This window comes from Saccopteryx leptura, chromosome 1, assembly GCF_036850995.1.
Source record: "Saccopteryx leptura isolate mSacLep1 chromosome 1, mSacLep1_pri_phased_curated, whole genome shotgun sequence".
NCBI classification, from domain to species: Eukaryota; Metazoa; Chordata; class Mammalia; order Chiroptera; family Emballonuridae; genus Saccopteryx; species Saccopteryx leptura.
In genome coordinates this window covers 266,573,536-266,596,413 of record NC_089503.1, presented here as the reverse complement: position 1 = coordinate 266,596,413, position 22,878 = coordinate 266,573,536, and the positions used below count along the sequence as shown (strand labels likewise).

The 22,878-nt window shown below is 45.0% G+C and overlaps 1 protein-coding gene across 2 annotated transcripts in view; it reads right to left on the bottom strand.

The window, feature by feature from the left end:
- Positions 1–22,878, bottom strand: part of DOCK5 (dedicator of cytokinesis 5) — a 221,829-nt gene that overhangs the window by 61,331 nt on the left and 137,620 nt on the right. The window contains exons 21-27 of one of the 2 annotated variants that reach the window (XM_066351933.1): positions 21,735–21,835; positions 19,566–19,700; positions 17,484–17,595; positions 16,683–16,753; positions 15,968–16,074; positions 13,492–13,628; positions 6,163–6,258 (exon numbers count right to left, since the gene is read on the bottom strand). In XM_066351933.1, the coding sequence (XP_066208030.1) occupies positions 6,163–6,258; positions 13,492–13,628; positions 15,968–16,074; positions 16,683–16,753; positions 17,484–17,595; positions 19,566–19,700; positions 21,735–21,835 (759 nt within the window). The remainder of the gene's footprint in view (positions 1–6,162; positions 6,259–13,491; positions 13,629–15,967; positions 16,075–16,682; positions 16,754–17,483; positions 17,596–19,565; positions 19,701–21,734; positions 21,836–22,878) is intronic. The other variant, XM_066351942.1, reaches the window with a different exon arrangement.

The window sequence follows — 22,878 nt, the reverse complement described above, 5'->3', positions numbered from 1 at the left end:
GGGCTGGATGGTTTCACAAGTGAATTCTATCAAATATTCAAAAAAGACCTAACTCCTATCTTCCTCAAGCTATTTCAAAAAATTCAAGAGGAAGAAAGACTTCCAAGCTCCTTTCATGAGGCAAGCATAATTCTGATTCCAAACCAGGCAAAGACAACACAAAGAAAGAAAATTATAGGCCAATATCTCTGATGAATTTAAATTCTAAAACACTCAACAAAATATTAGCAAACCATATCCAGCAATAAATGAAAAAAATCATAGACCATGATTAAGAGGGATTTATTTTGGGGAGGCAAAGCTGGTACAATACTTGCAAATCAATCAATGTGATTCATCACATAAACAAAAGGAAGGAGAAAAACCACATGATAATTTCAATAGATGCAGAAAAAGCATTTGATAAAATCCAGCACCCATTCATGATCAAAACTCTCAGCAAAGTGGGAATACAGGGAACATACCTCAACATGATAAAGGTCATCTATGACAAACCCACAGCCAATATCATACTCAATGGGCAAAAACTAAAAGCAATCTCCTTAAGATCAGGAACAAGGCAGGGGTGCCCCCTTTCAACACTCTTATTCAACATAGTTCTGGAAGTCCTAGCCACAGCTATCAGACAAGGAGAAGAAATAAAAGGCATCCAAATTGGAAAAGAAGAAGTAAAACTATCATTATTTGCAGATGAGATGATATTGTATAAGGTCTACCGGAAAGTTCTGTCTGTTTCTATCACAACAAGTTTCGACATGTAAGCACATGTTTATTTGGCGCATGTGTGCCTCTCTATTTTTATCATTTAATGTATATATACTGACGTAGCAAATTAAGTAAAATAGAGTTGATTCACGTTAGTCTTATGTGTGAAGCGATAGTGTACCCATGGCTACTGATAAAGTTCATTTATGCCACTGTAATTTTTACGAATCTCAACAAGGAGGAAATGCTACAGAAGCATGTCTGTCGCATCCACCATATACCCCGGTCTTAGCACCCTCTGACTATCACTTGTTTTTGTCCTTACAAAATTTTTTGAAGGGCAAAAAATTCAAAAATGAAGAAGATATCAAACAAGCACTGGTTCAACTTTTTGCATCAAAAGATAAAACATTTTTCAAAAATGGGATATACAAATTGCCCTCACGCTGGCAAGAAATCATTAATAATAATGGCAATTATATTATTTAATAAAGTTTATTGATGGTAAGAAACATTTGTATTTTGTTTTATTCCAAAAATGGACAGAACTTTCCGGTAGACCTTATATATAGAAAACCCTAAAGTCTCAGTCAAAAAACTACTAGACCTGATAAATGAATTCAGCAAGGTGGCAGGATATAAAATTAATACTCAGAAATCAGAGGCATTTTTATACACTAACAATGAACTGTCAGAAAGAGAAATTAAGGAAGCAATCCCCTTTACCATTGCAACCAAAAAAATAAAGTACCTAGGAATAAATTTAACCAGGGAGTTTAAAGACTTGTACTCGGAAAATTATAAAACATTGATAAAAGAAATCAGGGAAGATACAAACAAGTGGAAGCATATACCGTGCTCATGGTTAGGAAGAATAAACATCATTAAAATGTCTATATTACCCAAAGCAATTTATAAATTCAATGCAATACCGATTAAAATACCAATGACTTACTTCAAAGATATAGAACACATATTCCAAAAATTTATATGGAACCAAAAGAGAACACGAATAGCCTCAGCAATCTTGAAAAGGAGGAATAAAGTGGGAGGTATCACACTTCCGGATATCAAGTTATACTACAAGGACATTGTACTCAAAACAGCCTGGTACTGGCATAAGAACAGGCATAGAGATCAATGGAACAAAACTGAGAACCCAGAAATAAACACGCACTTCTATGGACAACTGATATTTGACAAAGGAGGTAAGAGCATACATTGGAGTAAAGACAGCCTCTTCAACAAATGGTGTTGAGAAAATTGGACAGCTACCGCAAAAAAATGAAACTATACCACCAACTTACACCATTCACAAAAATAAACTCAAAATGGATAAAAGACTTAAATGTAAGCTATAAAACCATAAGCATATTAGAAGAAAACATAGGCAGTAAGTGCTCTCACATCTCTTGCAGCTATATATTTGCCAATTTATCTCCACGGGCAAGTGAAATAAAAGACAGGATAAACAAATGGGACTATGTCAAACTAAAAAGCTTCTGCACAGCTAAAGACAATAAGAACAGAATAAAAAGACAAGCTACACAATGGGAGAATATATTTGACAATACATCTGATAAGGGGTTAATAACCAAAATTTTTAAACAACTTGTAAAACTCAATACCAGGAAGACAAACAATCCAATCAAAAAATGGGTGAAAGAAATGAATAGACACTTCTCCAAAGAGGACATACAGATGGCCAATAGGCATATGAAAAATTGCTCAACATCACTAATCATTAGAGAAATGTAAATTAAAACCACAATGAGATATCACCTCACACCAGTCAGAATGGCGCTCATCAACATAACAACACAGAATAAGTGCTGGCGAGGATGTGGAGAAAAGGGAACCCTCCTGCACTGCTGCTGGGAATGCAGACTGGTGCAGCCACTGTGGAAAACAGTATGGAGATTCCTCAAAAAATTAAAAGTCGAACTGCCTTTTGACCCAGCTATACCACTTTTAGGAATATACCCCAAGAACACCATAGCACTGTTTGAAAAGAAGAAATGCACCCCCATGTTTATGGCAGCATTGTTCACAATAGCAAAGATGTGGAAACAGCCCAAGTGTCTGTCAGTGGACAAGTGGATTAAAAAGCTTTGGTACATATATACTATGGAATACTACTCATCCATAAGAAATGATGACATCGGATCATTTACAACAACATGGATGGACCTTTTTTTTTTTTTTTTTTGTATTTTTCTGAAGCTAGAAATGGGGAGAGACAGTCAGACTCCCGCATGCACCCGACCAGGATTCACCCGGCACACCCACCAGAGGGCAACGCTCTGCCCACCAGGGGGTGATGCTCTGCCCCTCCGGGGCGTCGCTCTGTTGTGACCAGAGCCACTCAAGCGCCTGGGGCAGAGGCCAAGGAGCCATCTCCAGCGCCCGGGCCATCCTTGCTCCAATGGAGCCTCGGCTGTGGGAGGGGAAGAGAGAGACAGAGAGGAAGGAGAGGTAGAGGGGTGGAGAAGCAGATGGGTGCTTCTCCTGTGTGCCTTGGCCGGAAATCGAACCCGGGACTTCTGCACGCCAGGCCGACGCTCTTCCACTGAGCCAACCTGCCAGGGCTAGATGGACCTTGATAATATTATACTGGGCGAAATAAGTAAATCAGAAAAAACTAAGAACTATATGATTCCATACATAGGTGGGACATAAAAATGAAACTCAGATACATGGACAAGAGTGTGGGGTTACAGGGTGGGGGGGAGAAGAGGAAGGGTGTTGGGGGAGGGGAGGGGCACAATGAAAACCAGTTAGAAGGTGACGGAAGACAATTGGACTTTGGGTGATGAGAATGCAGCATAATTAAATGTCAAAATAACCTAGAGATGTTTTCTCTGAACATATGTACCCTAATTTATCAATGTCACCCCATTAAAATTAATTTTAAAAAACCCAAACATTTCCTAGTCTTAATTTGAAATAAATGTTATATCTATCACATATATTTTGGCATATGTGGAATTATGAAGCTTTCTTCCTTTTATTGAATTGATATATTTTACTAATGGATCCTCTAATGTTTATTCTTAAGTATCCAGAATAAACTATATTAAGCCATCTATATAGTTATAAGAATAATATATAGGTAATGTATGTACATAGACATTAAAATATAGTGTGTGCATGTGCATACGTATATAATACATAATATATAGAGAGTGTGTGCATGTTTCTCTTTGTAGCTGTGTCTTTTTGTCTCTTCATCTTTCCCCTGTAGTCTCACTGTGTCCTGGGACGCTATCACTCCCTGACTCTCTTCCATGTCCACATCCATCATCTTGTTTTTACAGAAGATTGGCTCCAGTCCTCCCACGTCACATGCACACCCTCACCCTTCTCTTCAAGCTCACTGAGCCAACGTTCTTGGGTTAACCAAAAGGGATAACGAATGATTTCATTATGAAGAGAAGCTGAACAGGTAAACTTATATTCAAACATGTTAAGTATTATCTGCATCATATCTGGATCCATGTATCATCTCCTGAACAACACAGTCACCAATCTGCCTTTCGTCACACGTCCTTCCCATGCATGGCAGAAACGGCATGGCCAAAGCAGTGGTGTGTCCTGACAGCATCTACATCTTTAAGGCAAGATCTGGATCCTTTTATAAAAAGTTGTGGGTTGCCCTGCATTTTGATCTAGCAGAAAGACAATGTTTCACTTGCAGTCATTTTTCTGTTCTTATTTGGACCAGCTCTATCACCTCTATGTGAGCCTAATGAGGGACCGCCAAGGAGTTTGGCCTGGTTGCTGCCTCTCACTGGAAGGCCTTTTTCACACACCCCCACGGCCCCTGCCCTCACCTTCTTCAGCCCTTGTCCAAGCTTTACCTTCTCAGGGAGAGCCGTTCTGAACCACCTTGTTTAAACTTGAGATCCTCCCACTCCAATGTCCCTTATCCTCTCATTTCCCCCCTCTACGGCACCTGTCTCCTTCAAACATTATGTAGTCATTTTGTTGTTGTTATTGCTAGAACACAAGCTTTGCTAAGTTTGTGGTTTCTGTCCATTTTGTTCCCTTATGTATCTCCAGTGTCTTGAATAGCATCTGGCTTACAATAGTTCCTTAAAACATATTTGTGGAATAATTAAGTGTTTTTTATTTACTACAGCAATTTGGAATAGCTTTCTTACTCTGTCTTCTAATTAAAAATCTAACTGTATCTTTAATATCATAATTAAAACATGCTTCATTTTAACTCGATTTTCAATAGTTACCTGTGGTCTCAATCATACTTAACTGACATCTAATAGACATAGTAGATGGCGAAGGAGAAGGCAGAGCAGCACAGGTATTTCTAAAAGCAAGATAACCACAAGTTCTTTAAAATGTTTTTTTTTTTTCTTTGAACCAAAAGCACTGGAGGGCACCACAGGGCACCAATCTGTAAGCACATGGGACATCAGTGGAACTCTGATGCAAGGGAGAAACTGAATTTATCAGAATTCTTCCTATGGCATCTGAAGGACACAGCTGGAGACGTAACTTGCTAAAAGCTGCTTGGGGACGGGGTTGGTTGACATCATGCTCACGCTCCGCTGCCAAGCGGCTGCCTGAGTACCAGTGCTCATTCAACCCTGTGGTTGGGACGGAACCTCAGTGGGTTTCCTAACCACTTTGGAGGTTTCCTCATTTAAAAAAAAAAACGGAGCTAATAAAACAACTTCTTAACACAATGGGTACGGACTTTCAGTGAAATATATAAAGTGCTTAAGACAATTTTGACACACAAAAATAATCGGCTATTGATGACTGCTATTGTCACCACCACGGCTGGAAATACTAATGCTATTACCACTAACCGTCTAACGTGGGTGGGCCCAGACAGGGTGTGCATCTAGATTCAAATCAAGATTTAGAACCAAGTTACTTGAAATAATAGAAGAAATGCTGAATGCAGCTACCCAAACCTCTCATTTCTGCTCACCGAGAGTGACATTTTCCTTGAATAAAATATTCGACAAATACTTAGAGAGTGTTTGATTGAATGGAAGCCGTGGTACCAGTCTACCTATGGTCCCTGCCTGTGGCAGTGGGTCTCTGCTTTCATTATTAGAACAAGCTTTTGTTTAAGCCTTGGTGTGAGCATGACTGCTCATGAATGGACCCCCCACCCATGATTACAGAATCCTTAATAATGCCCCCCCCCCAACCTCCCCAACCTGTTGCATCAACTTCTCTCAAGAGAAAGGATCTGCTCCCAGTGATAACCAAGGCCACCACCCAGGGAGGATGTAAAGCCCCAGATTCCATGCACTTTCATGGGAGCCATGCCACACTCATGCAGCGCAGAATGTACACTGGGCTGGGAGGGGCCCACGTGAATTGGGTCCCAGATACAGGTCCCCAAAGCCTCCCACTGAGGCTGATGGGAAACTGAGAAGCACAGATGCAACAGTGGCAGCGGGTCCCCTGAGAGATACTCACGATGTGCGGAGACTGCCGGCTCATCCCAATCACAGTCCGGTTGATCCTTCTCAGCAGTCTCTCCATGGTCAACTGCAAGTGCACAGTGGTGGGGCCCTGTGGGAGACACAGCACCAGTTGCAGTGCAGGGCAGGGGGGCCCTGCAGGAGACACAGCACCAGCTGCAGGTGCAGGTCATGGGGGCCCTGCAGGAGACACAGCATAGGCTGCAGGTGCAGGGCATAGTGGCCTTGTGGGAGACACAGCACCAGCTGCAGGTGCAGGACACGGGGGCCCTGCGGGAGACATAGCATAGGCTGCAGGTGCAGGGCAGGGGGGCCCTGCGGGAGACACAGCATAGGCTGCAGGTGCAGGGCAGGGGGGCCCTGCGGGAGACACAGCATAGGCTGCAGGTGCAGGGCATAGTGGCCTTGTGGGAGACACAGCACCAGCTGTAGGTGCAGGGCAGGGGGGCCCTGCGGGAGACGCAGCACCAGCTGCAGGTGCAGGGCAGGGGGGCCCTGTAGGGGACACAGCATAGGCTGCAGGTGCAGGGCAGGAGGGCCCTGTAGGGGACACAGCATAGGCTGCAGGTGCAGGGCAGGGGGGCCCTGTAGGGGACACAGCATAGGCTGCAGGTGCAGGGCAGGGGGGCCCTGCGGGAGACACAGCACTAGCTGCAGGTGCAGGGCAGGAGGGCCCTGCGGGAGACACAGCATAGACTGCAGGTGCAGGGCAGGGGGGCCCTGCAGGGGACACAGCATAGGCTGCAGGTGCAGGGCAGGGGGCCCTGTGGGAGACACAGCATAGACTGCAGGTGCAGGGCATGGGGGCCCTGTGGGAGATACAACATAGGCTGCAGGTGCATGGCAGGGGGGCCCTGCGGGAGACACAGCATAGGCTGCAGGTGCACGGCAGGGGGGCCCTGCGGGAGACACAGCATAGGCTGCAGGTGCACGGCAGGGGGGCCCTGTAGGGAACACAGCATAGGCTGCAGGTGCAGGGCAGGGGGGCCCTGTGGGAGATACAGCATAGGCTGCAGGTGCATGGCAGGGGGGCCCTGCGGGAGACACAGCATAGGCTGCAGGTGCATGGCAGGGGGGCCCTGTAGGGGACACAGCATAGGCTGCAGGTGCAGGGCAGGGGGCCCTGTGGGAGACACAGCAGCTGACACTACACCTTCCACTTTAGCAGTGCTTGTCTCTGGGAACCTAGATGATGAGGTTGCCCTTTCAATCTCATCTGGCTCCTCCCTACTCAGCCACCTCTTATCCAAAAGTGAAACCAGTTTCACAGAATGATACATAATGCTGTTACTAAGGAATTGTTTGAAAACAATCAGTTATAATATTTACAGGACAAGCATGGGGATGCAGGGAAGAAGCTGTCCTGATAACTCAGGTCTCCAGGTTCCCTGAGAGCTCACTGGCCACTGACAACGTGGTTTGGGGAGGACGCCCATGAGCACGAGGTGCTTGGAACTCATTCTGAGCAGGTCAGGTTGCCCAGGACAAGCAGGCAGGCATATGCACTGGAGGTGAAAGGCAATAATACAAACTTCTTGCTACCTTCTGTGGAGGAGAAAGAAAAACCAAACCAAGAAATTCAAGTTTAAGAGATGGTTGTGAACTGAATGTGTTCAAAATCCCCATGTTGAAGCTCAAACTCCTACTGTGATGGTGTCTGGACATGGGGCCTTTGGGGCTCTTAGGTCATGAAGGCAGGGCCCTGCTCTGATCAAATTAGTGTCTACGTCAGAGACACCAGAGAGCGCACCTTTACTCTCGCTCGACTCACACACTGAGGACAGGCCACGTGTGAACAGAGCTTTCCGTGAAGGACAGCCCTCACCACAAACTGGTCCATGCTTGCACTTTGACCGAGGACCTCCAGCTTCCAGAACTTACACAGTTTATATTGTTTAAGACACTTAGGCTACTATAAAGCACGTTCTCAAGTAATGTCCTTTCATCATAGAAACTTAACTCTTGTTTATCTCAATTAGTCCATGGTAAAATTGGTTTCATTACATGTGGTTTCACTTAAAATCACAGAATCTATCAATGACATTATGTGAGGACTGACTGGTTTTTTCTTTTTCAAGTGAGAGGGAGATGGAGAGAAAGGCTCTCGCATGCGCCCAGACCAGGATACACCTGGAAACACCCGTCTGGAGCCGATGCTCACCCATTTTGGGCCATGCTCGCAACTGAGCTATTTTTAGTGCCTGAGGTGGAGACTGCACGGAGCCATCCTTAGCACTCAAGGCCTGTGCTGGAACCAACTGAGCCATGGCTGTGGGAGGAGAAGAGAAAGGGAGAGAGAGAAGTGTCGGAGACTGCAAGCTGATAGAGTCCTTGCAGTTTAGATTTTTGGGGACAGAGGTGTGCGGGAGGGGCAGTAAGCTGATAGGATCTTTGCTATCCATCTCCCACCTCACTTGCCTAATTAAGTTGCTAAAGGCTAAGCTTTTCCCCACAACCTCTGACTGGTTAAGTTGGTAAAGGCAATTTTCATGCCCTTCCCCACACCTCCATGTTAACTGAGATGCTGCATTGTTTCTACTTGTCCTACCCCCCATGTCCCTCAGGGAGACTGGAGGCAGTTTTCTTTTACCCTTTGTTTCCTGAAGTTAAGACAGCGTGGGGGTTTTCTTAACTGGGGAGAATTCTTGGGTTGCCTCGGAAATGTGACTTTGTATCCAAGATCTCTTTGTTTTGTTAATAACTTTGCTCTGCCCTATAAATAACGTGGTTTGGGGTGAAGACTTGCTCTTGCAAGCCAATGGCTATGCAAAGAGATCTCCCGATCCATCCTTTTTCTCTCTGAGTTTATTTCCTCATTCTGCACCATTCTTGCTCAGGACCTGGATAATTACTAGCCGCACTAGTCCACGGCAGAGAAGGGAGAGGGTGAGGGGTGGAGAAGCAGATGGGTGCTTCTCCTGTGTGACCTGACTGGGAATCAAACCCGGGACAACCACTTACTTGCTGGGCTGAAGCTCTACTACTGAACAAACCAGCCAGGGGTAGGACTGAATTTTACTTTATTATTATTTTTTAAAATATATTTTATATATTTTTTACTTTTTAAAATTTATTCATTTTAGAGAGGAAAGTGAAAGGGAGAGAGGGAGAGAGAAGGAGAGGAAGAGCAGGAATCATCAAGTCCCACATGTGCCTTAACCAGGCAAGCCCAGGGTTTTGAACTAGAGACCTCAGTGTTCCAGGTCGACACTTCACTGTACCACCACAGGTCAGGCATCAGGACTAAATTAAAAAAATCTTTCATTGACTTTAAATTGGCATGACATTGGTTAATAAAATTATATTGGGTTTCAAGTGTATATTTCTATAGTACATCATCCATAATATTTTGTATTATGTGTTTACCACCCAAAGTTAAGCCTCTTTCCAGGACCATTTATCCCCCTTTACCCTCTTCTATTTCCTCCCACCCTTTCCCTCTGCTAATCACTATACTGTTGCTGTGTCTATGAGTTTTTTGTTTTTTTTTTTGCTTAATCTCTTCACCTTTTCTTTTCAGGCCCCCAACCCCCTTCCCCTCTGACAACTATCAGTCTGTGCTCTGTATCTATGAGTCTGTTTCGATTTTGTTTGTCAGTTTATTTTGTTCACTCGATTCCACATATAAATGAGATCACATGGTACTTGTCCTTGTCTGATTGGCTTATTTCACTTAGCAGAATAATCTTCATTTCCATCCATGCCATTGCAAAAGGTCAGATTTCCTTCTTTTTCATGGCTAAGTAATATTCCATTGTGTAAATGTACCAAAGCTTTTTTATCCACTCATCTACTGGTGGGTACTTGGGCTGCTCCCAAATCTTGGCTATTGTAAGTAATGCTGCAACAAATATAGGTGTGCATATATTCTTTCAAATTGGCATCTTGGGATTCTTCAGATATACACCCAGAAGTGGAACTGGTGGGTCATAGGGCAGTTTTATTTTTAATTTTTTGAGGAAACTCCATACTGTTTTCCACAGTGGCTGCACCAATCTGCAAGAGGGTTTCCTTTCTCTCCAACCTTTATCAACACTAGTTTGTGGATTTATTGAAGATAACCATTCTGACAGGTATGACATGATATCTCATTTTGGTTTAAATTTGCATTTCTTTAATGATTAGTAACATTGAGCATCTTGTCATGAGTCTATTGGCCATCTGTATGTCCTCTTTAGAGAAGTGCCTATTCAGGTCCTCTGACCATTTTTAATTGGATTGTTTGTTTTGGCAGCCTGAGCAGACTAACAAAGGGATTTACTAATCTGGGTCTATCAGGTGTGACTCTGAACAATTACTTAACTTCCTTGAGCTTCAGGGTTTCATAGCTGCAAAAAGCGTTCCTTTATAGAATTAGTTGGGCAGATGTACATGATAATGCCTCATAAATGTTTGCTTTTCCTTCTTTTTCTGTGATTTGGTGTTACACTCATTCAACTTCAATTTACGGATATTCAGCGTGACTCTACAAAGCCTTTACTCATTCTTGCTTCATGATAGATACTTTGAAACTCCTCGTTAATGCTTCAAATAACTAAATCATGGCTGTGTGTAGTTTTCTCAGAACACTGGGGGCTGTTAGCTTCCCCTCTCCAGCTCCTCCTTTTTTTCTCTTCATGCTTTTTATGACTTTTTTACTTGCTTCTTACTTCTTTGGATGAAAGTGATTCATAAAACTTGCCTCTCCTGGTGATGCTGTGATTACATAACATTTCCACAGCAGACATGACCAGGTGTGTTCGTCATGAGGGCCTTGTACAGAGGAGTGACAATGAACCGGGCATCCTCAGAGCCCTAAGGAGACCTGTCCTCCAGGAGAGCTGGGACCTCAGTACAAATGAGCAAACACACAGATCCCATGAGGAGGACACCATGAGGGCAGCGCACCTGCTCCTCTTATTCACAGCTGTGGTCTCAGACCTGTCACAGTGCCTGCAGCAGGGGGCTGTTTACTAAGTGTTTGTGAACTGGACCCAGAACGCAAGGGACAAAAAGAGACACGAGTGCATGAAGGGCACTACCGAGAGGAGAGGTTAGGGCAGGAAGGCACCAGGAACAACTTCCAGAGATCTTACTGCCACTGGACTTTGACCAACAAGAACAATGAGGAGATAAAGCTTTGGAAAAAGTGGAGGGAACTCTAGGCTATAAAAATAGGCACAAGAACAATGTCAGTAAGTTAGAGCCTAGAATTACCTGAGGAGATAAGAGAACCCGGGAACACAGGAAGTTACTTCATACATTTCAAAATGCTTATGGTGAGAAGAAATTCATGCCATCACTACCAACAAAAAATTATTGAATTTACTACTTTAACAGAGTTTCAGGATTAATAATCTTCAATGCATCAGCTCAATACAAGGAACATTACTAGGAAGACAAGAAGTAATTTTTAAAGTCAATTAAATTTCCTAACACTGGGTATAAATACATTCAAGTCATTTTTGAAGTCATTCTGGTAGTAAGAAACATATATTATATGTTTTTATATAAGATTATATTTTTTAAAACTACAGGATCAGAAGTGAAAGAAACCTAAGCAGTCCTCTAGAACAATTCCTATACATTATTGGAAGGCAAGGTGAGGCACCATGAGATCTGTCCAAGGAGAAGGAGCTGCAGTTCAAGATGTGGGACTGGACACCCAATGCTGCCTGATCCCATGCTCCAGACGGATCTGGGGTCATGTACATACACGGCTTTAGAACATGGAAGCCCTGACAAAACCACAGTGCTAGTACATTGGAGCCAATGTTATAGGGCTTGGAGCTTCATTTTAGTATTTTAATCACTGAGTCAGAAATGTTTCTTTTTAAAAAATATTACTGTCATTATAACACAATTGATCGCATTTATTTATTTGCTGCAAAGTCCTTGTTTAGGAATCAAATCCCCAATCACAAAATTCCTTGGGGGAAATTTTATTCCATGTCATCATGTGCTTCCTAAGAACACATTTAAGCAAAAAAAAAGGGGGGGGGGGAGATGACCTATAATTAATACATATCAAATAAATTGTGAGGTGGGCAGCCCTGGCTGGTTGGCTCAGTGGTAGAGCATCGGCCTGCCGTGCAGGAGTCCCGGGTTCAATTCCCGACCGGGGCACACAGGGAAGCGCCCATCTGCTTCTCCACCCCTCCCCCTCTCCTTCCTCTCTGTCTCTCTCTTCCCCTCCCGCAGCCAAGGCTCCATTGGAGCAAAAGTTGGCCCAGGCGCTGAGGATGGCTCCATGGCCTCTGCCTCAGGCGCTAGAGTGGCTCTGGTTGCAACAGGGCGAGGCCCCAGATGGGCAAAGCATCGCCCCCTGGTGGGCATGCCGGGTGGATCCTGGTTGGGTACATGCGGGAGTCTGTCTGACTGCCTCCCCATTTCCAACTTCAGAAAAATACAAAAACAAAACAAAACAAAACAAAAATTGTGAGGTGGGCAGCAGGGGCTCAGGTCCATGAAGAGACAGGCAGGCAGAAAGCAGTGGTGGCCTCCCGTATGTCTGTGGCTGTGGTGAGAATGATCAGGAATGCAGACATGCCCACATGATGATGAGCAGGGGACAAGGTAGGCTGTGACCACACTGGGTGGACCTTGCAGGGTGAACAAAGGCTTTACCTTTGGGAGAAGGGACAGTGTCTTATATCCCTCAGCAGAACTGAACCTAAAGATATTGGTAGGAGAATGGGCTCAGGCAAGACCAACAGTGGTTCCCTGCTGTGTGGGAGTTGGTGCCATCCATGCAGCCCCCACAGGATCTGGTACCATGGTTTGTGCTCAACTGAGCACTCTGTGCAAATTCTCTGGCCCCTTGGGTGCCAGCTGTGCCAAGTCCGTGGGCCGTGTGGGCCCAAGGGGATCCGGGCAGATCCAGTCCCAGGTTTTCGGGGGGCACAGATGCCTAGGTCACAGAGATGAGGCCAGATAACAGAATTTCCACTCAGGTCCCAAGGATCAGTGTCAGATAGACTATGAAAAGAAGAACTTCCAAGAAGCTCAGGCACATCTACAGTGATGACAGTTATCAAACATAAAAGACGGTCAAGGTTTCTGCACAGGAAGAAAGCATCTAAACAGGGCTCTAGATCTGAAAAGTGCTCACAGGGGTTCAAGGATGGACAAGCCAGGAAAATCAGGCAGCCAGGCCCCAGCAGTCAGCAGACCTCCCCAGGGCCTGGACTGGCAGAGCAGGCTCCGGTGAGGAGAAGCTCTCTGATCACTCTAGAATGGAAACAGCCTGCCCCAGAGCCCAGACCGGGAAGACCAGGCGCCATTCTCGTTCTAGGTAATGGGACCAGTGTATGCTACGCTTTGTGTCGGCGACGATTTGACTCACCACATCTTTCCTGTCCAGCACTTCCAGGATGTTGCTCAGAAGCTGCGAGCTTGCCTCATGGTCAGGCTTGCTGGAGTTGTCATCTAACTGGCCGCTGAGCTGGTCTATCAGCAGCGGCAGAAGCACATCTCTGCACTCTGAGACAGAAGAAGAAGACGGCTCACCAGCTGCAGGGTCACCTCCCGAACTGCCGGCTCCTTCCCGCAACTCCCTCCACAGGTTAGCACAACTCCCCAACTGGCTCTGCCCTGCCGGCTGCACCTCCAGGAGATCACGGTCAGGCATGGAACTTCACCCTGCAACTTGATTATAAAAACTAAGAAAATGATATTTGTCATAGGCAACTGTAGCAAAATGTTTACAGTATTTAACAATTTCTTTAGCCATTAAAAAAAAATGCCAACTGGATATTTGAAAGCAGTCATATGAAACTAATAAAAAAAGCCAAATTATACAGCTAAAATTATTTTTTTTGTTTTGACAGACACAGATTCATAGACTGCTGGCTGCCAGAGGCTTGGGGAACTGGGTAAAATAGTGAAGGGATTGAGAAGCACAGTTTGGTAGTTACAGAGCAGTCACGGGGATGTAAGTACAGCACAGAGAACAGAGTCAAAAATATTGTAGTAACTGTGTACGGTGCCAGGTGGGCACTGGAAACATCAGAGGGAACACTGTGTAAAGTATATGATTGTCTAACCACTATGTTGTACACCTGAAACTAATACAAAATTATACTAAATGTAAACTTTAATTGAAAAAGTGTAAAATGGTTCGATTCCCGGCCAGGGCACATAGGAGAAGCGCTCATTTGCTTCTCCACCCCTCCGCCGTGCTTTCCTCTCTGTCTCTCTCTTCCCCTCCCGCAGCCAAGGCTCCATTGGAGCAAAGATGGCCCGGGCGCTGGGCATGGCTCTGTGGCCTCTGCCTCAGGTGCTAGAGTGGCTCTGGTCGCAATATGGCGACGCCCAGGATGGGCAGAGCATCGCCCCCTGGGGGGCAGAGCACCGCCCCTGGTGGGCGTGCCGGGTGGATCCCGGTCGGGCGCATGCGGGAGTCTGTCTGACTGTCTCTCCCTGTTTCCAGCTTCAGAAAAATGAAAAAAAAAAAAAAAAAAAGAAAAAGTGTAAAATGGAAAACATTTTTAAAATTTTGTTCTGTAATGATCCATCTAATGGAGAAGATTCTAAAATTCTCCTAAGTACGCAGCTTCGCTAGTACCTTCTAACGTGTCTATGGACAAAGACTCACAGGTATGTGGACTCACAGAGTAAAGTCTGTCTTCCTGTTGGGATCTTCCCTATTGTAAAACGTTGTTATGTTGAGTCCAGACATTCTGCACACTCACAGGAATGACTGTCAGCAGCGAGAATACTTTCTCTGAATGAAATCATGGAGTGTACGCTTGCTCTAGAGTGCAAACACCCCACCCTTCCTAAGGCTCATTGATCCTTTCTATAGATGATCATAGCATACCAAGATGGTTAGTAATGCTACATTTTCTACTTCAGAACCCTCACTAGCTTTTTGTATACTTCCAACTGTGTCCTGGTAACAGTTAAAACCTCTAAGCACACATCCAAATGGTCAGAAAATATCAGAGTCAAAGAGGCTTCCCATTTATTTGAGTTCAAACCCACCCTTCCATAGCAATAGAAGTTGAGATGGAGAGCAAATTACACAACCAGCCAGGGGCAAAGCCTAGAAGATTCTCCCACCGAGACTCACTCGACTTTCCTTTTTCTGAAGAGTCCCGTATAAGAGTCCTGCTGGTCCTTCCCCTCCCTCAGACAATACACATAACACGAGGTCACCCTCAGGACATCCTAAGCTGGTGGAGGATGAAAAAAAATTCCCACAACTGCCCACTCCAGCCAGTCTTGGGTTTATTGGTGGAAAGATCAGATACTGAACCTCTTCCCCTCGTCGGCTTTGCTATAAGAGCACAGAGATTTAGACTTAGTGGCTACGTGCTTGACTCTAATGACAAAATAAATAGTATTTTATCAGTAAAGGTGTTTCAGCTACTCATGTGACATCACTGAGATGGAGTTGAGACTACAAGCACGCAGTCAGCTGTCCTGGACCAGTGGCACCCAGCACAGACCCCACTGCTGACCCCTGCCCCTGGATCTTGAGGATATGCTAAGTATAAGTCAAAGAAGGACTTATTTAACAGGACCATCTTTCCTGCTTGCTTGTTACTTTCTGGCATTCCTATTTTGCAGACAAAACTCTCTAATTATCGAAACATGTGACTGTTCTAATTAAGGAACACATAATTTTGCTCTTTTAGGTATTATTGGAAATCCTGAACTACTGACTTCACCTTCTTTTTAAAACTGGCTTTCCAGGAGGCTCTTAAGTGCCAAAAAACAACTGGCATGGGCAGTAGCAACGTCGGAAGAAGGGCCAGCTTTGGCTGAAGAAGCAGGACTAGAATTTCAGCAGGTAGCTGTTTGGGGTGGAGACTTACCCGACTGCCGAAAGAGATGACTCTCTACTATCTTGGTCATGCAGTTAAGCTTCTGGTGAACTAACTGGTTGTCAGGAATGCTTTGGATGAACTTGCAGAAGAGCACACTGGAAGAGAAGCCCAGTGGTTAGTATTTCACTGTGCCAAGTTCAGGGTATCATTACACTGCTCCTCTGCTCTGGGATCAGAGAATAAAGAGGTTTACCTGGAGATCTGTCCCAGATGACTGAGCCTATGTCTCCAGGCGGCAAAGGAGAGATTACATTCCCTGCTCACTCCAGGGCTCCACCTTAAAGTGGACTCTGCTTAAACTGCCCAAGCACACCCGGGCTGGAGCTGCTCTCCTGACCTGCCATAACCCTTGGCTCTGCAGGGTCCCTTTGTGCTAACCCCACCCCAGCGTCCCTCGCCATCTGACTGCATTCCTGGGATACTTAGATACAGGGCTGGGAGCATATTATTATGCACTTTCATGTGTGGTTAACTTTAGTCTGTGTGTCTTATTTCCCTGGACAAAGTTCAAATCTCTTCAGAAGCAGGCTTTGGGTCTTCTTTTGTATGCTCCCTGAGCTGAGCACTAGAACGGGCTCAGTGGATACATGTTAGAAGAATAACAACACTGTAGCAGCCCAGGCCCCAGCCAAGCATTTATCATATGCTTGGGGCTGGGGCTGCTTTTCTGTTATAAAGTCAAGGAAATGTTTTTGCTGTTTACCTGAGCTCAACAGGATCAAACACAAGCTTGACGTCGTTAATGATGCTTGGAAGGTACTTCAGAGCTGCTCCCTGCGAGAAAAGCCCCCAAGGCAGGTTCAGTTGCCAAGCAGGACAAATACAGAATTCACTGTTTGATCCCAGGAAGAGAAGGCTTGGGCCCTTAAACAGGGAACTGGGCACAGAAACTCTTGGGATGAAGAGGAAAGCTGATATAAAAGCCATCTCCTCAAATCATTTTCTTGAAGAGTCAGGACGCAGTGTCTGTCTTCATTCCCAGTGGGCACTACCCATTTGGGATGCATTTTTCTATCTGAGGAGGTAATTAAAATTTTGACCTCTCCCTCACAACGCTGCCATAAAGAGCAAAGAATAACTAATAAAGTTCAAATTTGAGTCTTCAGTGATTACAGAGTTGACATTAAAAAAATTGATAATGATGGTTTACATTAAAAAAATTGATAATAAAGTCCGAATTGAACGCCTGGAAAGAATAAAAGAACTAAGAATAAAAATCTGTTGCCTATAACATCAGAATCCATGGGATGAATTCATAGGGGCCATAAAAACCATTCAAGAGATTTCTAAAAGGGTAGCTTGTTTTTGGCAAACTGATATTTGAGAACACAAAAGTATGATAAACTTAAAACACAGGTTTCCCCTGTATTTCCTGCCAGTCATACTAAAAGCCACATGCTGTCCACAAATGATGATTTACTCTGCTTGTGTCCCACCAAGACCAGATCTGTGTTGCCCCATGACCTCCTCCCTGACAGCATGTTACCCACGAAGCCACTCTGACCTTGATCTTGACAGCTTCCTCCAGAGGCCTGTCCATTAGCGTATTGAAAGCAAGAAATAACTGGCGGATTGAGTTATTAAATTCATCTCCATCTTCGCTTTGGCCATAAAATCTTAATAGGAAAAAGGGAAAAGCCATCATATTTTCCATCTTTAAAAGAAATTTCCAAATATACCTGTTGCCTGAGCAATGCTGGAGGCCCATGCCTCCCTCGTCACCACTTTGAGTTATATAAAGAGAAGTCACAGGAGCTCGAAGATGGTTTCTGGGAGAAGCCAGCCCAGTAGGTTGAGAAGATATGACAGCAGGGTAGCCATTTGTATGTAGTGTCCAACCACAGCATTCTCCAACTGGTTCTCTCTGATCAGCCGGTCAGGAAGGGTTCCCCACAAGCCTTATGGGGACCCTCTACGCTGGTGGTCTCTGGGCATTTCCAGCACGGAGGGAGAACAAGAAGCTGCTTTGCCTGAAGCAGCAGATGAACCCAGCATGCTTGCCTCCCTTCCTCAGATCATTAGCAGAATGTCTGATAGGCTGGGGATGACCCTGGCTGACCCTGACACACCACACTGGCCATGTTCTGTTCTTGAGCCTCACTCACCCCTTCTCCTTCACCTCCTTTTCTGTGTCACTCTAATCATTCTGTCCTCACCTCATCAAGTCCTAATCATTTGAGTTCAAGTTTCAGACAAGGGGAAGAAAAGCTCCTCAACCCAGAAACTTTCTGCCCCCAACCCAGTCTTCAAACCCAGTTAGTGCTTCTGCATGTCGACTGGCCATGCTGGTGATGACCTACTCTGCAGGAGGGCTGCCCAGGACATACACTTCAGTCTACCCTGGCTCCTACTGGCTGCCTAAAGTGTCCTGCTTATCTCCAAGATTTGTCCATTGAATGAAAAGTTGGTTCTTCCTCATCAGTAAGTATTACTAGACAAATGTGACTCCTTCCTCCTTCCTTCCTTCCTTCCTTCCTTCCTTCCTTCCTTCCTTCCTTCCTTCCTTCCTTCCTTCCTTCCTTCCTTCCTTCCTTCCTTCCTTCCTTCCTTCCTTCCTTCTTTTCTTTTTGTTTATAGTAACAAATTTCTGCCCTTAAGAATTTATATTTCCATTTAATCCTTATCAGATGTATAAGTCTTAAAAAGATAGGGTGTGTGTATTGCATTTTGATAGTGAGTATACATTTCAAAAAATTTAGTCAACCATTTGAATTGTTCTTTTGTAAATCATCTGATTTTGTTTGCTATTGTTTAAAGATATTTGTCTTTCATTTCTTGATTTATAAGAGCCTTTAATCAATAAAGCTATTCACCTTTGATCTGTACTCTGTTACAACCTTTCTTCCCCCAGGGAACTTATTTGCCTTTGTTTATAATTTTTTAATATATAAATTTAAAAAACACACATGCTTGAATCTACAGACCTTCTCCTTCTGCCTTATGAATGTATTTTAACAGTTTGGAAGTCCCACTGTTTTCACTGAAGGATAGGGATGGCACTGGGGTTGTGAGCATTCCCAGAAAAGTTACTTCCTCTTTCTGGGTTTCTCCTCTTTTTGATGGAGTTGTTACTCCAAGAATTCGAACTAGGAATCACCCTATCTCAGTGGCTAAGTTTCGCCAGGTAGACAAGCATGGTATCAGCAAAGACGCACACAGCTGAGGAAATACTTCCTCAAACAATTGCCACCATTTTTCCCTGTACCACCAACAACAGCTCATGGGCCCAGATTTATACACCCAACACTGTCATGAAACCCCTTGCTGTACAAATATAGCCTTGCCACAAGAACCTGCCTCCTTAGAGCTGCTGTCACCAACAAAGGCTTCCAGCACACTGCACGTTTTAGCCACCTGCATCTCCAAGTCCTTCTGTCATAACTGCCCTAGAGATTCTGCTTGTCCTAAAGGTCTTCACCTGGACCCTTTTTAACAATGTCATGGTCCACTTCCACCTTCAGACCGGAAGTTCGGAAATTTGGCAGCTCCATGACAAAGAGGTCACAGAGCTGAGCGTGAGCACAAGGAGTAAGGAAAACCCCCAGAGAGAACGGACAGCCTCAGCATCTTACTGCAGTGGCCTTACCTCAGGTACAGCACTCTAGACTGGATGATGAACCGGAACAAGTACTTTAATGCTTTCAAAGCAGCAAAAAGCAATTCTGTCTTGCTGGAGTCGTCTGCGTTAGCCACGTAGAAGTTCAGTACCTTGGAGAGTTTCCTTAAAAGGGTGAGAAAGAAAACAAGGTCCGTGGGGCAAAGTGGTAGTCAGAGAGGTCTGGGGTGTGCCACACAGGGACAGATTTGACGTACTAGGGAAATAGAAGTCACCATGGTCATTCTCTCTTCTAGACTATGTCCTGCACAGGGAAATTAACTCCTTCGCGGTTTCATTTCTTCGGGGCAGTCTAGATTCGAAGCTTTCTTTCTGCTTGGAAACAGGGGGTAGTTTCTTTCTCTTTGTAGGATTTTAAAACAGGATGAAGAAATGAAAGAGTGGAAGATTCAAATCCTAAAGATATTTTAGTCTCCGGTGTGTTATATAGACATGTCTAGATGTTCCTTGTAAGTGAAAGAATGTCTATCTTAGATAGTCACCTTCAAAGATGTCCTGATTCCACCTGACCAGTGGTGGCACAGTGGATGGAGCGTCAGCCTGGGATACTGAGGTCCCAGATTTGAAACCGCAAGGTTGCCTGCTTGAGCGTGGGATCATCGAAATGATCTCATGGTCACTGGCATGACCCAAAGGTCACTGGTTTGAACCCAAAGGTCATGGCTTGAGCCCAAAGGTTGCTGGCTCAGCTGGAGCCCCCTGGTCAAGGCACATATTAGAAGCAATCAATAAAACAACTAAATATGCCGCAACTACGAGTTGATGCTTCTCATTTCTCCCCTCCCCCCCCCTTGCATGTGCTCATTAAAAAAAAAAAAAAAAGATGTCTAACTCCCTCCAATGTGCCCAGACTTGTCAGAATCCATACACAGGAGCTAGAGGGAACACTGCCAAGTGTGGGAGCAGGAGAATGCCCACAGACAGCCTTGCTCTGAGACTGCAGAATGCTTAGTCTTTCTAGAGTTTTCAGATGAAGCATTGTCTTAATCATCTGCTCATTCAGACTTTTCAGGGCACTGATATTTTCAACTTTCTTTCTTGGAATCTCTGAGTTTTCTAAGGAAAAATCCATAGGACACATGCAGAACTGACCAAACCAGACTACGACCACGTGGAGTGTTGTACATGGCTCTGAATAATGGAGGTCAAGGGACAGAGTTTCCTTACTCGTAGCTACAGCCAGCTTGGAAAATGAAGCCCCTGAGGGAACAAACCCACCACCTGTGTCTGTCGCTCCCCCTGTCCAGAAGGCACCTACCCAATGTGTCAGTTGGTGGTTACAGTGCAGGACACCTCTTTTATGTCACTTATGTTTTATTACACTCCTGGACTTCCAAGCAAATAAAACTGAGAATTTTCTTGTGTATTCAGGAAAGGACACAAAGGATGAATGATTTGACCTAAAGGTCAGGTCAGTGGCTATCTCAACAGACCAGACTACTAGTAACAACTGGCATAATCTGGCAAAAGCCACTGTCAAAAAGATCTTTGCAGAATAACTGGAGTGCAAGGAGGCGAGGTGACAAGCCACCCAGGACACGTGACGGCGAGACCCCTGGGCGCGGTGCGGAGTGAACATGCATTGCCACTCTCAGTCAGCACTCACACACCAGAGGCAGAGAGAAGGCTGTGCTGAGGACGAGGGGTCACCACTCCCTTTTGTGCAGAAGAAGGAAGAAGTCATCTTCTCTGGTCTCATAAGTAATAATCCTACCAAGCACCATGGTATAGGGCAGAAAGCATGACCTGCTATTCTACCAGATGTGATTTTTGTTTAATCTACTGTTTGATCCCCCTGGGGCCGCATGTGAATTTCACTGACACCCAATTCCAAAGCTCCTGAGGATGTTCACCTGTCCTGTTGTATGCTTCTAAAGGCTTCAATCCTCATGGCTACATTTGGGAATCTTAAAGATATACACAATCTTATCTCTTCCGTCATTTCCCAAAAGAAGAGCCTGAACTTCATACCTTTTCCAGGGTGAGAATACTTCGACAGCCCCCTTTCAACCAGGAGGCTCAGACAGCTTCTGCCCTTGGAGCCATGTTTACTGAGCCTCTGACCTTGCTTCTCAACAACTAGCCCTAAGGGTGCAGGTTCAATAACCCACCAATGGGCAGCTCCTCTGAATCACTTACATGTACGCCAAGGTGGCACTGAAGTGCTTGTAAATGTAGGTTTCCAGGACAGGGTTAAAATGCTGGAACTTGATGTCTCCTATCAGTGAGATAATGAACACCTGCAAAGATGAGACGTGTGAATAGCAGTGCTGTACAAGCCCCAAGCATTCTGTCAACAGTCTAGACTTTCACATCGGGTTGTTGTCCTTTCTGTTTTCATCATGTTTGTAACATTCTCCCTCCACTATTCCAGAACCAGTCTTGGGGTTCCTTTTTACTGAACAGACAGATGCTGTGTCTGGCACTGTGCTAGATGCCGTCAGGAACCAGTGAAAGCAACTCTGGCCTCAGGAGATCACTGTTACCACAGAGTACAGAGTACGGTACCAGAAGTCAGGGGAGACAGCTGGGCAGGAGGGAGGGAGCATGGACAGGGTTTCCTTCGGGAACAATAAACTCTGACCCAGTGGTGCAGCCAATGAAATGCTCCATGATGCTCTTCTGAGGGCTGTCAGCGCCCCCAGTAACTGAACTGTACCGGATATTTGCCTTCCAACTTCGCCCTCATATTGTTGCCAGGTGTGTAATCTACAAACACCCTCTTTGCCTTACTTAAGATGGAAGAGTGCAGAAGGAACACCCACAGCTTCCGGTATGCCCACTGCCCCCTGCTCGATCCCACTGGAAGGTATCTCCAGACCTTATAGCTCAGAGCTTAGAACCAGTCTCTCTCCCTCCTGTAAACCTGGCCAGCTGTGTCCTGATCTCGGGCACTTCCTGTCTTTATCTTATACCCTCACCTTCCATGCCCTGACCGGCTGCTTGAGTTCACCAGTTTCTCCAAGCTGGTGAATGACCTCAAGCCGCAATCTACATTCCTCCTTTGCGGTAACACTCACATAATGTTCAGCTCTGAAGTTGAACCCAACAATGAGAAAATAATGCTTGGATGAATGTGCTGGCCTCCCCCACTCCACCATCACCTCTGGCCTTCCCAGATTGCCTCTTTGGGTCTCAGTTTTGGTTCTGGGAGCAGACTGCTTGTGGCTAAAATTTAATTGTTGGCAGGGTCATGCAGCATACATATACAAGACTAAGACTCACCTTGACTTGTAAAATCAGTCTCCCCTGCACAAACACACACATACTCAAATACAACAAG